The following is an 18272-nucleotide window of genomic DNA, read 5'->3' as shown; positions in this document are numbered from 1 at the left end:
GGTTTTTTTTGGCAGTAACACATAACAGGGACTGAGAATATATGCCTAAAGTACAATGTGTGTGAAAAATAATGCAAAAAAATGACTACCTAAAAGTTTGACAAAGACTAGTGGTTGAATTAGTGCATGGAAAGTGTTAAAATACCAGCATTTGAAATACCCTAGGGTGTCTACTTTTCAAAAATATATGGTTTGATGGGGGTAATTTACATTGGCCGGCTTCAGAAATGTCCCAAATAGGACATGGGTGCATGATGACAGATGTGAAAATTCCAAGTTGAAAAACTGGAATGCGCCCCCTAAAATTAAGGCCTTTTAGCCCCCAGAGAACCCGACACACCTATACATGGGGGGTATCACTGTACTCAGGAGATGTTGTTGAATACATATTGAGGGTTTTTTTGGCAGTAACACATAACAGGGACTGAGAATATATGCCTAAAGTACAATGTGTGTGAAAAATAATGCAAAAAAATGACTACCTAAAAGTTTGACAAAGACTAGTGGTTGAATTAGTGCATGGAAAGTGTTAAAATACCAGCATTTGAAATACCCTAGGATGTCTACTTTTCAAAAATATATGGTTTGATGGGGGTAATTTACATTGGCCGGCTTCAGAAATGTCCCAAATAGGACATGGGTGCATGATGACAGATATGAAAATTCCAAGTTGAAAAACTGGAATGCGCCCCCTAAAATTAAGGCCTTTTAGCCCCCAGAGAACCCGACACACCTATACATGGGGGGTATCACTGTACTCAGAAGTTGTTGTTGAACACATATTGAGGTGTTTTTGCTCAGTAACATATAACAGGAACTGAGAATCCATGCCTAAAGTACAATGCGTGTGAAAAATAACACACCAAAATGACTACCCAAAAGTTTGACAAAGACTGGTGGTTGAATTAGTGCATGCAAAGTGTTAAAATACCAGCATTTGAAATACCCTAGGGTGTCTACTTTTTAAAAATATATGGTTTGATGGGGGTAATTTGCATTGTCCGGCTTCAGAAATGTCCCAAATAGGACATGGGTGCATGACGACAGATGTGAAAATTCCAAATTAAAAAACTGGAATGCGCCCCCTAAAAATAAGGCCTTTTAGCCCCCAGAGAACCCAACAGACCTATACATGGGTGGTATCACTGTACTCAGGAGATGCTGCTGAAGACATATTGGGGTGTTATTTGGCAGTAACCCTTAACGTTCTCAGTAAATGTATTCTTGAATTGCTATTTTGTCAAAAAATCACCATTTTTTTTTTTTTTTTTTTCAAACTTTGGCATAGATTGGTGGTAAAATAGTTGCATGGAAAGAGTCAAAATACTCCATGTTTAATACCTTAGGTTGTGTTCTTTTAAAAAATATATATATGTGAAGGGTTAATCAGGGATTCCTGACAGATATCAGTGTTCCAATGTAACTATCGCTAATTTTTTTAAAAATTTTTTGGAAATAGCAAAGTGCTACTTGTACTTATTGCCCTATAACTTGCAAAAAAAGCAAAGAACATGTAAACATTGAGTATTTCTAAACTCAGGACAAAATTTAGAAACTATTTAGCATGGGAGTTTTTTGGTAGTTGTTGAAGTGTAGGAGATTTTGAGGGTCAAAGTTAAAAAAGTGTGTTTTTTTTCAATTTTTTCCTCATATTTTATAAAAATTTTTATAGTAAATTATAAGATATGATGAAAATAATGGTATCTTTAGAAAGTCCATTTAATGGCGAGAAAAACGGTATATAATATGTGTGGGTACAGTAAATGAGTAAGAGGAAAATTACAGCTAAACACAAACACCGCAGAAATGTAAAAATAGCCTTGGTCCCAAACGGACAGAAAATGGAAAAGTGCTGCGGTCATTAAGGTGTTAAGTTGTGGGATACCTAGTATTGTTGTAATAAAAAAAATACTTTAAAACAAAAGTATAGAAATTAGGATGCAGCAGAGAGAATATTATTTATAGCTTTTATGTCATCAATCATTTTTTGTAAATAACATTTGTCATCCTTATGCTGTTAATCTGAGTACATGGACAAGAGGTGCACAATGTATAATACATACTAGTGATCACAGAGATACAGTAAGAGACTTGATATAGATTACAGGAGGAGAGTGTACATTATGTATATGAGGCATTTGGGGTATATAGACCATTTCCTTCTCTTTATGCAGAAGCAAGATTTGTGTGTTTCTGTATTTGTAACTAGGGACCACCAAATTCTGTTGTGCTTAGTCATTTAAATGGGGATGTTAGTTATGTGGAATTTAACATGTTGTTTACTTGCCATGTTAAAGGGACATAAAACACCTTTTTTTTTTTTTTCTTTCATGATTCACATTTTAAGTAATTTTCCAATTTATTTCGGTTATCTAATTTTTGTTTTCTTTGTATTCATTGTTGAAAAGTATATCTAGGTAAACTTGGTTTCTGTACATACAGTATATGCATCTTGCTATTGGCTTTCTGCTAATTCCCTGTAGTGCATTGCTGCTCTATAATCAAAGCCTATTTCAAGAATGAACCAAATTAGATCATAGAACAAGTACATTGGAAAATTGTTTACAATTTTATGATCTATCTGAATCATGAAAGAAAAATGTTGGGTTCAATGTCCCTTTAAAGCTAATGGGTTGGCATTACTAACCTTACAAACAAGTAATGTATTTATGTAGGTGTTTTTCTTCTTTTTCTAGAATACATTCCATTAGCAGAAACAACAAATCGTTATGAAGGAGAACAAAGAAAACGCCAGCCCTTCTGTGCTCTCCGGTAACTTGGACCATGTAAAGCCGTGCTGGTATTGGGATAAGAAGGATTTAGCTCATACTCCTTCACAGCAGGAAGGGCTTGACCCTGCAACTGAAGCGCGATACCGCCGTGAAGGTGCCAGATTCATATTTGATGTTGGGACTCGGCTGGGATTGTATCCTTCTAGTAACTTACCCTTTATGTTTTCTAAGCAGCACTGAAAATGGCAGAATTTATTTTCTGGTAATATTTTTATCAAATTGCTGTTTAGTGCCCAGTAGTGTGGAAATGTATGGACGTTATATATTGTGTGTGTGACTTCCTGTACTGGTAGATAAGTATATTTACATATACTCTGGATATACAGTGCACTATCAGTTCCACAGCTGCATTTCTTTTAACGGCAATACACCTTGGTACTCTCTGGTAACCAATGGGTTTTCTGATGACTTTAATATTCCTTAACACATGGTCCAGACATTATGACACATTAGCCACAGGAATCATCTATTTCCATCGATTCTACATGTTTCATTCCTTCAAGCAATTTCCTAGATATGTAAGTATTTAAAATTTGTATTACCATTGGGCATAAAGTGTCAGCATGACCCAGGGGCCATACAAGGGGCCCCTTTTTTATAAAGGAACATTGAATTCGATGTTATCGTTTTTAAAAGAGCAGCTTTGAAACATGTTATATGTTTCCAAGTGTAAAAGTTAAAATAGAGGGGCATTACTTCTACAGTCTAGCTGTGTGGCAAAACACGCTTCCATTTTTGCTTTTAATCTTAGCTGATAGCTTGTAAGTGAGTGATGGACTTTATCTGTGTGCTGTACTGATTTGTTTTATAATTTACTCTATGGTTCTTGCACCCAGACCTGTCTGGGGTTAACTGCCTGTGACTCTGGGGACAGCACAGCTTCCTGTGCCAGTGAGCACCCAGGGCTGAGCATGTTGCAGGGTTATAGGATGTGTACCCGGTCTGGTTTGAGAGTGCAGCCACCTTCTATGTTTTGTATATCTTTGGGGTGATTACATAAGCCTGTGCACCCTTCACTTGTTCCCAGTTTGTTAGATTGAGAGCTTGCATTGTGTGGCTGTTTTAGGGTCCCAGGTTTTGGAAGGGACCTTGACGTGGTACCTGGCCTTGTCCCATTTGGCCAGATGTGGTAACTAAACCTTACGTTTTTGCTTTTAATCTTAGCTGAGAGCTTGTGAGTGCTGGACTCTCTCACTCACTCGCGCACACACACACACACAGACTCTCTCTCACTCACACACTCCCACTCCAGACATCCGTAGTCAGCAGCCCAGGGTGCAGCAGAGCAATATAAAAAAGGGCAAAGAAAATCAGAGCACACTTCTATGGGATTCCTTTTAAAGTACCTTACTTTATTAGTGAACGTTTTCGGACCTTTAAAAAAGTCCGTCCTCAGACAAAAAAGCGTGTATACAATATCGCTTACCCTCCACCAAGCTATAAAGACCATGCAGCAACTGGACGTCATGTTCTCCCGGGTAGACACGCCCATCACAGTGACGTCACAGCTGTCAGAGAATTAAAAAAGAGAAATAAAGACTATATAAAAAATATATCTATTTCAAAACAGAATGTATGGGCAAACAAAAGGTCTATCAATAAAACGTATTAGAGGAGTGTAATTAGACCACATATCCCGCAACCAAACGTACCTTAGTGGTTGCCATAGCAACCTAATAGACAAACATAGGTCAGAGGAACAAAGGCGATTGGATAAATTACCTCCAGTAATGAGAGCGGAAGGCTATGTGAAATAAAAACACTCATCAGAGCATTATATGTATATAGTGATGAAAAAACAGTAATATTAACAGCAATAGCATATGGATAGGGCTAACACACAAAAATCATGCTGAAAAAATCGGCATATGTCATTTGATCACAAGAAATAATGAACCAACGAAAGACGTCTCTCAGTTGCCATAGCAACATAAACATCAAAAAGAGAGCGTCCGCAAGTTGACTACAGCTTGGACCAAATAACAAAATAATAAACAAAAAATAATAAAACATTTTGTATAGCAAGTGGCATGGCCAAATACAGTGCCCAATTAGCGGAGCTAGTACATTAATAGGATAAAGTTAAGATGTGTAACGGAAGCTAAAAAGTTACAAGGAAAATTCCAAGGAATAAATGGAATGTGCCTCTCAACTAAATGAAAGGTGACTCTCAAAAGTGGAAAAATGGATGTAGGATGACTCTCAAAAGTGGAAATCAAAACAGTTGACAGGGGGGCAAAGGCAATTTATAAAAAAATGCCTGCCAATTGAAATGAGTATTAAGTCCCTTAGGAATTAGGGTTTCAAGGTGATAAGTCCATTTTGCCTCCCTTTGGAGGAGTAGTCTATTCCAGTCGCCCGCTCTAGTCATAGGGGGTATACGATCAATAATCGTATATTTAAGGTCTGTCACCCTATGTTGAAACGCTTTATAGCTTGGTGGAGGGTAAGTGATATTTTATACACAGATTTTTTTTTAATGTCCGAAAACGTTCACTAATAAAGTAAGGATTCCCATAGGAGTGCGCTCTGATTTTTTTTTTATATATATATATACTCGGCAATATGGGAAAAAATTAATATCGCATTTTTGGCCATAACATATCACAATTGCTGTTTTTAATAGCGATTTGTTTTTTAAAATAACTTAAATATACATTTCTCAATAAAAATGCATTAAACTGTACAGAATCTTAAAGGGCCATGATACCCAAATGTTGAAACACTTGAAAGTGATGCAGCATCGCTGTAAAAAGCTGACTAGAAAATATCACTTGCACAACTCAATGTAAAAAAAAATAAAATTATATTTTACCTCAAAGATTCCTCAGTAGCCACATCCCATTATAAAGGACTTCTAAGCAGCAAATCAGTATGCCTGTCCCGGGACAGCGGAAGGAGCGGACTTTCGTGCGCTCATATTATTTCCCTTTTCAGTTTAAAGACGTTTACTATGAAATCTCATGAGAGTGAAGTCAAATCTCATGAGATCACAGTAAGAGAGTAGATGACCTCAGCACTGTTGATGCTGTGATTGGCTGCTGTTCATTTCTTCAGTAGCTGAGTAAATTTTTACATAGCACTTACTCTGCTGAGCTGAGGAAATTGTGAGGTAAAATATCTTCCTTTTTTACATAGAGATGCTCAGGTTATATTTTCCTGTCTGCTTTGTACAGTTATACTGCATCAGTTTCAAGTTTAGCATATGAGTATTATGTCCCTTTTAAAGTACATATTTCTCATTGTTCATTACAGGCTGAGAGCATTAAAATACAAACAACAAACCTAGTTTAAATGAAATTAGCAGTAGTTACTTCTTGGTACTTAAAGAAAAGATATCATTTGCTCCTTTTATTACTTGTATGTGTACACATTTTTTTTTTTTAAATGTAACTCGGGGGGGGGAAAAAATCATCAGATAAAGCTTAACACATACACACGTGTATGTATGTATGTATGTATGTGTATATATATGTATGTGTGTGTGTGTGTGTATGTATGTGTATATATATATATATATATATATATATATATATATATATATATATATATATATATATATATATATATATATATATATATATATATATATATATATATATATATATATATATATATATATATATATATATATATATATATATATATATCTCTCATAAAAAAGAAACAGTCCAGCGAGCCGTCTTGAAATCAAAAACTTCTTTAATATATCTCCAGGTACAAAGAAAAACCACACCACATCCATAAAAAGAAATGTTGAGTCCTCCAGATTAAGCCGTAGCCGGTCTTACGCGTTTCGGCTTGAAAAATGCCTTAATCATAGACCATGCGGCTACATCCGGCCTTAACCCTTAAATAGCCAATAAATTACTAACAAGGGTCATCAGCTGTGTCTGTAAATATAAACTATTGCGGACATATCAAAAAGTGCATACACCAAAAGAACATAAGTAACTTAATTAAACTATATATTTACAGTCTGTCCATTGTTTAAAGAAACATATCTATCAAATACAAATAATGCTTATTGGATTAATTACTATTTACGCTGAAGAGAACAAAATTAATATTAATGATGTATAACTCAAGCAATAGAAAATATAAAAACCCTTCAAAATAATTGCATTTTGTTCCTTTCTATCCTAATATTGACATCATCAGTTTAAACATGGGAAAATAGTCATCCACAAAAAACCCTAATAATTCTGTATGAGCCCAATTTAAATCCTCATGGTATCAACCTTTGGTATCATATTGGGCAATCTTATACTATATATCCTAGAGTTCACGTACTACAATGTGTTACTAAGGAAACCCTAAACTATGATGTGTTAGAAGGATAGGAATCTGTATTATATACAATGTCATCTACTTAGACCTATGGACAAACCCCATTATTAAGTGGAGATAAAAATTAGGAATAGTGACTTTATAGCACTCTTATTCAGAATTGCCAATGATTGATTATATCTCCCGTAGCATTAAAACCCTGTGGACGTCTTGTCCGCAGAGTGAAGATCCAGAATGCCTCCCTGTGTAAGAGTTTGGCAGTTCTGTTTCCCCCTCGTGGAGAATTTCTTATCTGTTCTATCACTTGCCATTTAAATGTTTTTACTGCTTTATTGTGAACCGTAATGAAGTGATGGACCAGATCAGAGACATCTATATCCTTTTCAATGTTATTTAGATGCTCTCTGATCCTAAATCTCACTTCGCGGGTCGTGCAGCCCACATACTGTTTGTTGCACTCTGTGCACTCTGCTACGTATATAACATACGTGGTTCTACAATTTGTACAGTTAGATAGAAGAAAAACTCTTTGTGTGACTTTAGACTGAAAGCGATTAGTCACATTTGTGTGGCTACACGCTATACAGGCCGTAAAGTGACATTTATAGTGTCCTTTTACCAGAAGCCAGCTGCTCCCACTCGTGCTTGATTTCCTAAGCATACTCGGGGCTAGGATATTGCCTATTGTTCATCCTCTTTTAGGGACAAAATTGCAGCCTTCCTCTACAATACACTTTAGACCTTCATCACCCGTTAGCACTGAGAAGTGTTTAGCGATAATATCACATATTTCTCTGAACTGCGGGCTGAAAGTAGTGGTGAAGATAGGTTTGTTTGAATCAAAAGTATTATTGTGGTTTATACTTTTCTTTTGGAGCATACTGGATCGCTCCATTCTATTAACTTCCACATATGCCCTGTTTACAGTTTTTGGATGATAACCTCTTTCCAGTAATTGTGTCCTGAGGATATTTGCTTCCTTCTGGAAATCTGAATCCAGGGAGCAATTCCTCTTCAATCTTATCATCTGTCCTTTTGCCACCCCAAACCCGGTATGCTTCGGATGACTGGATCTAGCGTGCAAAATTGTGTTAGATGTAATAGGCTTCCTGTATAAAGATGTTATCACTTTTTGGTTAATAACGTCGCCAGTTAGAACGACATCCAAGTATGGTACTGACAGTTTCTCCCAAGAAAACGTGAATTGCAAATTCACACTATTTGAATTTAAATATGTGTGAAATGCCGCTGCCTCATCCTTAGACCCAGTCCACACAAAGAGCAAGTCATCTATGTACCTCTTGTAAGATTTAATCTTGCTTCTAAATGTGTTAAGTTCTCCAAAGACGTGGGACCTTTCCCACCAGCCCATGAAAAGATTCGCATATGCTGGGGCAAATTTGGCATCCATCGCGGTCCCACGTCTTTGGAGAAAAAACTGGTCTTCAAATTTAAAATAATTGTGTCTTAGGAGAAATTGTAGCACTCTTAGTATATATGCCTTTAAGTTATCATCAGTTACTGTACATATTGAGAGAAGACTTGATAGATTCTAGGCCGAATTCGTGTGGAATACACGAATAAAGACCCACCACATCCACCGTGATCCACGAACAGTCTATATCCCAAGAAACCTGTTCCAGGCTGTTCAATAGATGGGTGGTGTCCCTCAGATAAGAGGGTAATTGCAGTACTAGGGGTTGCAGGAGGGACTCAACCCAAGAAGAGATTCTCTCGAATAAAGACCCAATACCCGAAACAATGGGCCTTCCCCTCACCTCCTCCAAGGATTTATGCACCTTGGGGAGGTGATGAAAAATTGGGATAGACGGTGTCTTAACATTCAGGTATTCGAAAGTATCCTGGTCTATGAGACCCTCCTGCAAACCATCATCTAAAAGATCCAACAACTGCAATTTGAAGGTCGGGGTGGGATCCCTCGAAAGAGTTTGATATACTGCTGTGTCAAAAATTTGTCTTTCAGCTTCCTGAATGTATTTAACCTTGTCAAGTGTGTGTATGTCTATATATATATATATATATATATATATATATATATATATATATATATATATATATATATATATACATACATTACACACACACACACCTGCTTCTGTCTAGCCATCCAATACAGGCATATAGCAGTAGGGGTGGGGGGGGGCTGCTCTTTCAGAAATGCTGTGCCTTGTTGATATCAAATACGTTGTAGATGCAGTTAACCCAGCAGCTAGCTAGCTAGCAGAGGGGACTGCAGTTTTATCCTTTTTGCAGCTGTGGGGTTAACTGCATCTGCTATGTATTTGCGCCGTTTCTCAGAGAGCAGGAGATTGTGTGGGAGGTTCCATAATGATTACATACCCTAAATTTCAGACTGCAGACGTCCCTAGGGGGAAATATAAGTAAGTGGCTTTCCCTTTCCACTCTCCTGCATGGGCTCTGCTTTTAAATTGTGCAATTCATCCAGCAGCGATACTCACAGGTTAGAGCTTCAAGGAGTCACTACAAAACTCCCCAACAATAGTAGAATAAAGTGAAATGAAGCTCTCCAACATGCCAAAGTTTCAATACTTTATTAGAGAGAGTGCAGAGTCAAACAGCCACGACGTTTCGGGGAACCATGCCCCTTAATCATGGGCTCTTCTTTTAGACATAGATTGATCGGCTGCTATTGATATCACAAGCAGAACATGTTTGTAGAAAGTGAAAGTAAAACAGCCATTTTACAAATGTGTGCTAAAAGCAACCACTAGATGGAGGAAGAGCATTGATTAAAATATTTAGTTGCATGTTGAGTTCAGAGACAACAATTTTGGGGGGGGGGGGGGGGTATGCAACCCAGTGAGGTGCTATTTGTCTGTTGGGTGTGCATTCCCCTGCTGTATGCCACATCTCTACCTTGCTGTTGAGCATCTTTTCACAGAAATTGTTCATTTCTTCCTCACTTCCATCAAAGATGAAAAACAAATCTATATAGCTATGCAACTGAACTATCTTGTTTCTAAATGGGTTGCCATCCCCATAGACGTGGGACAGCTCCCACCAACCCATGAAAAGGTTGGCATAGGAGGGGGCAAATTTAGCCCCCATAGCTGTCCCACGTCTCTGGAGACAGCAATCATTCTGAAACATAAAAAAATTATGAGTGAGAAGACATTCTATGGATCTCAACAAGAATATTTTGGTTGCTGGCTCAAAATCACTGTGGCCTAGATTTGGAGTTTTGTCGGTAACGACCCGAAAAACGCCGGCTTTTTTCTGGCCGCACCATAAAAATAACTGGTATCAAGAGTCCACATAAAGGCTGCGACAGGCTCCAAAAAAGGATCGTAGAGCATTTTTAACGCAGCTTCAACTCTCGATACCAGAGTTGCTTACGGACGCGGCCAGCCTCAAAAACGTGCTCGTGCACGATTCCCCCATAGGAAACAATGGGGCTGTTTGAGCTGAAAAAAAACCTAACACCTGCAAAAAAGCCGCGTTCAGCTCCTAACGTAGCCCCATTGTTTGCTATGGGGAAACACTTCCTACGTCTGCACCTAACACTCTAACATGTACCCCGAGTCTAAACACCCCTAACCTTACACTTATTAACCCCTAATCTGCCGCCCCCGCTATCGCTGACCCCTGCATATTATTATTAACCCCTGCATATTATTATTAACCCCTAATCTGCCGCTCCGTAAACCGCCGCTACTTACGTTATCCCTATGTACCCCTAATCTGCTGCTAATCTGCTGCCCCTAACACCGCCGACCCCTATATTATATTTATTAACCCCTAATCTGCCCCCCACAACGTCGCCTCCACCTGCCTACACTTATTAACCCCTAATCTGCCGACCGGACTTGAGCGCTACTATAATAGTTATTAACCCCTAATCCGCCTCACTAACCCTATCATAAATGGTATTAACCCCTAATCTGCAATCCCTAACATCGCCGACACCTAACTTCAATTATTAACCCCTAATCTGCCGACCGGACCTCACCACTACTCTAATAAATGTATTAACCCCTAAAGCTAAGTCTAACCCTAACACCCCCCTAAGTTAAATATAATTTAAATCTAACGAAATTAATTAACTATTATTAAATAAATTATTCCAATTTAAAGCTAAATACTTACCTGTAAAATAAATCCTAATATAGCTACAATATAAATTATAATTATATTGTAGCTATTTTAGGATTAATATTTATTTTACAGGTAACTTTGTATTTATTTTAACCAGGTACAATAGCTATTAAATAGTTAAGAACTATTTAATAGCTAAAATAGTTAAAATAATTACAAATTTACCTGTAAAATAAATCCTAACCTAAGTTACAATTAAAACTAACACTACACTATCAATAAATTAATTAAATACAAATAAATAAACTTGCTAAAGTACAAAAAATAAAAAAGAACTAAGTTACAAAAAATAAAAAAATATCTACAAACATAAGAAAAATATTACAACAATTTTAAACTAATTACACCTACTCAAAGCCCCCCAAAATAAAAAATGCCCTACCCTATTCTAAATTACTAAAGTTAAAAGCTCTTTTACCTTACCAGCCCTGAACAGGGCCCTTTGCGGGGCATGCCCCAAGAAGTTCAGCTCTTTTGCCTGTAAAAAAAAAACATACAATACCCCCCGCCCAACATTACAACCCACCACCCACATACCCCTAATCTAACCCAAACCCCCCTTAAATAAACCTAACACTAAGCCCCTGAAGACCATCCTACCTTGTCTTCACCTCACCGGGTATCACACCGATCCATCCAGAAGAGCTCCTCCGATGTCCTGATCCAAGCCCAAGCGGGGGGCTGAAGAGGTCCATGATCCGGCTGAAGTCTTCATCCAAGCGGGCCAGAAGAGGTCTTCCATCCGATTGAAGTCTTCATCCAAGCGGCATCCATCCGGAGCGAAGCGGCAGCATCCTGAAGACCTCCATCGCGGAACATCCATCCTGAACGACGAATGACGGTTCCTTTAAATGACGTCATCCAAGATGGCGTCCCTCGAATTCCGATTGGCTGATAGGATTCTATCAACCAATCGGAATTAAGGTAGGAATATTCTGATTGGCTGATGGAATCAGCCAATCAGAATCAAGTTCAATCCGATTGGCTGATCCAATCAGCCAATCAGATTGAGCTTGCATTCTATTGGCTGATCGGAACAGCCAATAGAATGCGAGCTCAATCTGATTGGCTGATCGGATCAGCCAATCGGATTGAACTTGATTCTGATTGGCTGATTCCATCAGCCAATCAGAATATTCCTACCTTAATTCCGATTGGTTGATAGAATCCTATCAGCCAATCGGAATTCGAGGGACGCCATCTTGGATGACGTCATTTAAAGGAACCGTCATTCGTCGTTCAGTCGTCGGCCAGGATGGATGTTCCGCGGTGGAGGTCTTCAGGATGCTGCCGCTTCGCTCCGGATGGATGCCGCTTGGATGAAGACTTCAATCGGATGGAAGACCTCTTCTGGCCCGCTTGGATGAAGACTTCAGCCGGATCATGGACCTCTTCAGCCCCCCGCTTGGGCTTGGATCAGGACATCGGAGGAGCTCTTCTGGACCGATCGGTGAACCTGGTATGGTGAAGACAAGGTAGAATGATCTTCAGGGGCTTAGTGTTACGTTTATTTAAGTGGGGTTTGGGTTAGATTAGGGGTATGTGGGTGGTGGGTTGTAATGTTGGGGGGGGGGTATTGTATGTTTTTTTTTTTTGTTTTTTTTTTTACAGGCAAAAGAGCTGAATTTCTTGGGGCATGCCCCGCAAAGGGCCCTGTTCAGGGCTGGTAAGGTAAAAGAGCTTTGAACTTTAGTAATTTAGAATAGGGTAGGGCATTTTTTTATTTTGGGGGGCTTTGTTATTTTATTAGGGGGCTTAGAGTAGGTGTAATTAGTTTAAAATTGTTGTAATATTTTTCTTATGTTTGTAAATATTTTTTTATTTTTTTGTAACTTAGTTCTTTTTTATTTTTTTGTACTTTAGCTAGTTTATTTAATTGTATTTATTTGTAGCAATTGTATTTAATTAATTTATTGATAGTGTAGTGTTAGGTTAATTGTAGGTAGTTTATTTAATTAATTTATTGATAGTCTAGTGTTAGGTTTATTTGTAACTTAGGTTAGGATTTCTTTTACAGGTAAATTTGTAATTATTTCTCCAACATAGGTGTGTCCGGTCCACGGCGTCATCCTTACTTGTGGGATATTCTCTTCCCCAACAGGAAATGGCAAAGAGCCCAGCAAAGCTGGTCACATGATCCCTCCTAGGCTCCGCCTACCCCAGTCATTCTCTTTGCCGTTGTACAGGCAACATCTCCACGGAGATGGCTTAGAGTTTTTTAGTGTTTAACTGTAGTTTTTATTATTCAATCAAGAGTTTGTTATTTTGAAATAGTGCTGGTATGTACTATTTACTCAGAAACAGAAAAGAGATGAAGATTTCTGTTTGTATGAGGAAAATGATTTTAGCAACCGTCACTAAAATCCATGGCTGTTCCACACAGGACTGTTGAGAGCAATTAACTTCAGTTGGGGGAACAGTGAGCAGTCTCTTGCTGCTTGAGGTATGACACATTCTAACAAGACGATGTAATGCTGGAAGCTGTCATTTTCCCTCTGGGATCCGGTAAGCCATGTTTATTACGATTGTAAATAAGGGCTTCAAAAAGGGCTTATTAAGACTGTAGACTTTTTTTTTTTTGGGCTAAATCGATTGATTATTAACACATATTTAGCCTTGAGGAATCATTTTATCTGGGTATTTTGATATAATAATATCGGCAGGCACTGTTTTAGACACCTTATTCTTTAGGGGCTTTCCCAAAGCATAGGCAGAGCCTCATTTTCGCGCCGGTGTTGCGCACTTGTTTTTGAGAGGCATGGCATGCAGTCGCATGTGAGAGGAGCTCTGATACTTAGAAAAGACTTTCTGAAGGCGTCATTTGGTATCGTATTCCCCTTGGGGCTTGGTTGGGTCTCAGCAAAGCAGATACCAGGGACTGTAAAGGGGTTAAAGTTCAAAACGGCTCCGGTTCCGTTATTTTAAGGGTTAAAGCTTCCAAATTTGGTGTGCAATACTTTTAAGGCTTTAAGACACTGTGGTGAAAATTTGGTAAATTTTGAACAATTCCTTCATGTTTTTTCGCATTTGCAGTAATAAAGTGTGTTCAGTTTAAAATTTAAAGTGACAGTAACGGTTTTATTTTAAAACGTTTTTTGTACTTGTTATCAAGTTTATGCCTGTTTAACATGTCTGAACTACCAGATAGACTGTGTTCTGAATGTGGGGAAGCCAGAATTCCTATTCATTTAAATAAATGTGATTTATGTGACAATGACAATGATGCCCAAGATGATTCCTCAAGTGAGGGGAGTAAGCATGGTACTGCATCATTCCCTCCTTCGTCTACACGAGTCTTGCCCACTCAGGAGGCCCCTAGTACATCTAGCGCGCCAATACTCCTTACTATGCAACAATTAACGGCTGTAATGGATAATTCTGTCAAAAACATTTTAGCCAAAATGAACACTTATCAGCGTAAGCGCGACTGCTCTGTTTTAGATACTGAAGAGCATGACGACGCTGATATTAATATTTCTGAAGGGCCCCTAACTCAGTCTGATGGGGCCAGGGAGGTTTTGTCTGAGGGAGAAATTACTGATTCAGGGAACATTTCTCAACAAGCTGAACCTGATGTGATTGCATTTAAATTTAAGTTGGAACATCTCCGCATTCTGCTTAAGGAGGTATTATCCACTCTGGATGATTGTGACAAGTTGGTCATCCCAGAGAAACTATGTAAAATGGACAAGTTCCTAGAGGTGCCGGGGCTCCCAGAAGCTTTTCCTATACCCAAGCGGGTGGCGGACATTGTTAATAAAGAATGGGAAAGGCCCGGTATTCCTTTCGTCCCTCCCCCCATATTTAAAAAATTGTTTCCTATGGTCGACCCCAGAAAGGACTTATGGCAGACAGTCCCCAAGGTCGAGGGAGCGGTTTCCACTTTAAACAAACGCACCACTATACCCATAGAGGATAGTTGTGCTTTCAAAGATCCTATGGATAAAAAATTAGAAGGTTTGCTTAAAAAGATGTTTGTTCAGCAGGGTTACCTTCTACAACCAATTTCATGCATTGTCCCTGTCGCTACAGCCGCATGTTTCTGGTTCGATGAGCTGATAAAGGCGGTCGACAGTGATTCTCCTCCTTATGAGGAGATTATGGACAGAATCAATGCTCTCAAATTGGCTAATTCTTTCACCCTAGACGCCACTTTGCAATTGGCTAGGTTAGCGGCTAAGAATTCTGGGTTTGCTATTGTGGCGCGCAGAGCGCTTTGGTTGAAATCTTGGTCGGCTGATGCGTCTTCCAAGAACAAGCTACTTAACATTCCTTTCAAGGGGAAAACGCTGTTTGGCCCTGACTTGAAAGAGATTATCTCGGATATCACTGGGGGTAAGGGCCACGCCCTTCCTCAGGATCGGCCTTTCAAGGCAAAAAATAAACCTAATTTTCGTCCCTTTCGTAGAAACGGACCAGCCCAAAGTGCTACGTCCTCTAAGCAAGAGGGTAATACTTCTCAAGCCAAGCCAGCTTGGAGACCAATGCAAGGCTGGAACAAGGGAAAGCAGGCCAAGAAACCTGCCACTGCTACCAAGACAGCATGAAATGTTGGCCCCCGATCCGGGACCGGATCTGGTGGGGGGCAGACTCTCTCTCTTCGCTCAGGCTTGGGCAAGAGATGTTCTGGATCCTTGGGCGCTAGAAATAGTCTCCCAAGGTTATCTTCTGGAATTCAAGGGACTTCCCCCAAGGGGGAGGTTCCACAGGTCTCAGTTGTCTTCAGACCACATAAAAAGACAGGCATTCTTACATTGTGTAGAAGACCTGTTAAAAATGGGAGTGATTCATCCCGTTCCATTAAGAGAACAAGGGATGGGGTTCTACTCCAATCTGTTTATAGTTCCCAAAAAAGAGGGAACGTTCAGACCAATCTTAGATCTCAAGATCTTAAACAAGTTTCTCAAGGTTCCATCGTTCAAGATGGAAACCATTCAAACTATTCTTCCTTCCATCCAGGAAGGTCAATTCATGACCACGGTGGATTTAAAGGATGCGTATCTACATATTCCTATCCACAAGGAACATCATCGGTTCCTGAGGTTTGCATTCCTGGACAAACATTACCAGTTTGTGGCGCTTCCTTTCGGATTAGCCACTGCTCCAAGGATTTTCACAAAGGTACTAGGGTCCCTTCTAGCTGTGCTAAGACCAAGGGGCATTGCTGTAGTACCTTACTTGGACGACATTCTGATTCAAGCGTCGTCCCTTCCTCAAGCAAAGGCTCACACGGACATTGTCCTGGCCTTTCTCAGATCTCACGGATGGAAAGTGAACGTGGAAAAGAGTTCTCTATCTCCGTCAACAAGGGTTCCCTTCTTGGGAACAATAATAGACTCCTTAGAAATGAGGATTTTTCTGACAGAGGCCAGAAAAACAAAACTTCTAGACTCTTGTCGGATACTCCATTCCGTTCCTCTTCCTTCCATAGCTCAGTGCATGGAAGTGATCGGGTTGATGGTAGCGGCAATGGACATAGTTCCTTTTGCACGCATTCATCTAAGACCATTACAACTGTGCATGCTCAGTCAGTGGAATGGGGACTATACAGACTTGTCTCCGAAGATACAAGTAAATCAGAGGACCAGAGACTCACTCCGTTGGTGGCTGTCCCTGGACAACCTGTCACGAGGGATGACATTCCGCAGACCAGAGTGGGTCATTGTCACGACCGACGCCAGTCTGATGGGCTGGGGCGCGGTCTGGGGATCCCTGAAAGCTCAGGGTCTTTGGTCTCGGGAAGAATCTCTTCTACCGATAAATATTCTGGAACTGAGAGCGATATTCAATGCTCTCAAGGCTTGGCCTCAGCTTGCGAGGGCCAAGTTCATACGGTTTCAATCAGACAACATGACAACTGTTGCGTACATCAACCATCAGGGGGGAACAAGGAGTTCCCTGGCGATGGAAGAAGTGACCAAAATCATTCTATGGGCGGAGTCTCACTCCTGCCACCTGTCTGCTATCCACATCCCAGGAGTGGAAAATTGGGAAGCGGATTTTCTGAGTCGTCAGACATTGCATCCGGGGGAGTGGGAACTCCATCCGGAAATCTTTGCCCAAGTCACTCAGCTGTGGGGCATTCCAGACATGGATCTGATGGCCTCTCGTCAGAACTTCAAAGTTCCTTGCTACGGGTCCAGATCCAGGGATCCCAAGGCGGCTCTAGTGGATGCACTAGTAGCACCTTGGACCTTCAAACTAGCTTATGTGTTCCCGCCGTTTCCTCTCATCCCCAGGCTGGTAGCCAGGATCAATCAGGAGAGGGCGTCGGTGATCTTGATAGCTCCTGCGTGGCCACGCAGGACTTGGTACGCAGATCTGGTGAATATGTCATCGGCTCCTCCTTGGAAGCTACCTTTGGGACGAGACCTTCTTGTTCAGGGTCCGTTCGAACATCCGAATCTGGTTTCACTCCAGCTGACTGCTTGGAGATTGAACGCTTGATCTTATCGAAGCGAGGATTCTCAGATTCTGTTATCGATACTCTTGTTCAGGCCAGAAAGCCTGTAACTAGAAAGATTTACCACAAAATTTGGAAAAAATATATCTGTTGGTGTGAATCTAAAGGATTCCCTTGGGACAAGGTTAAGATTCCTAGGATTCTATCCTTCCTTCAAGAAGGATTGGAAAAAGGATTATCTGCAAGTTCCCTGAAGGGACAGATTTCTGCCTTGTCTGTGTTACTTCACAAAAAGCTGGCCGCTGTGCCAGATGTTCAAGCCTTTGTTCAGGCTCTGGTTAGAATTAAGCCTGTTTACAAACCTTTGACTCCTCCTTGGAGTCTCAATTTAGTTCTTTCAGTTCTTCAGGGGGTTCCGTTTGAACCCTTGCATTCCGTTGATATTAAGTTATTATCTTGGAAAGTTTTGTTTTTAGTTGCAATTTCTTCTGCTAGAAGAGTTTCAGAATTATCTGCTCTGCAGTGTTCTCCTCCTTATCTGGTGTTCCATGCAGATAAGGTGGTTTTACGTACTAAACCTGGTTTTCTTCCAAAAGTTGTTTCTAACAAAAACATTAACCAGGAGATTATCGTACCTTCTCTGTGTCCGA

The 18272-nt window shown here is 39.9% G+C and overlaps 1 protein-coding gene across 3 annotated transcripts in view; it reads left to right on the top strand.

Moving 5' to 3' along the window:
- Positions 1–18272, top strand: part of CCNK (cyclin K) — a 71332-nt gene that overhangs the window by 6392 nt on the left and 46668 nt on the right. Inside the window, exons 2-3 of one of the 3 annotated variants that reach the window (XM_053697482.1) lie at positions 2712–2926; positions 3229–3310. In XM_053697482.1, coding sequence (XP_053553457.1) covers positions 2730–2926; positions 3229–3310 — 279 coding nt within the window. In that variant the 5' untranslated portion in view covers positions 2712–2729. Of the gene's footprint in view, positions 1–2696; positions 2927–3228; positions 3311–18272 lie in introns of all 3 variants that reach the window. The other 2 variants (XM_053697483.1, XM_053697481.1) reach the window with 2 other exon arrangements.

The sequence above is a fragment of the Bombina bombina genome, chromosome 1 (genome assembly GCF_027579735.1).
Source record: "Bombina bombina isolate aBomBom1 chromosome 1, aBomBom1.pri, whole genome shotgun sequence".
Classification (NCBI taxonomy): Eukaryota; Metazoa; Chordata; class Amphibia; order Anura; family Bombinatoridae; genus Bombina; species Bombina bombina.
Note: the sequence above shows the minus strand (reverse complement) of the source record. Positions and strands in the feature narration are given on the sequence as shown.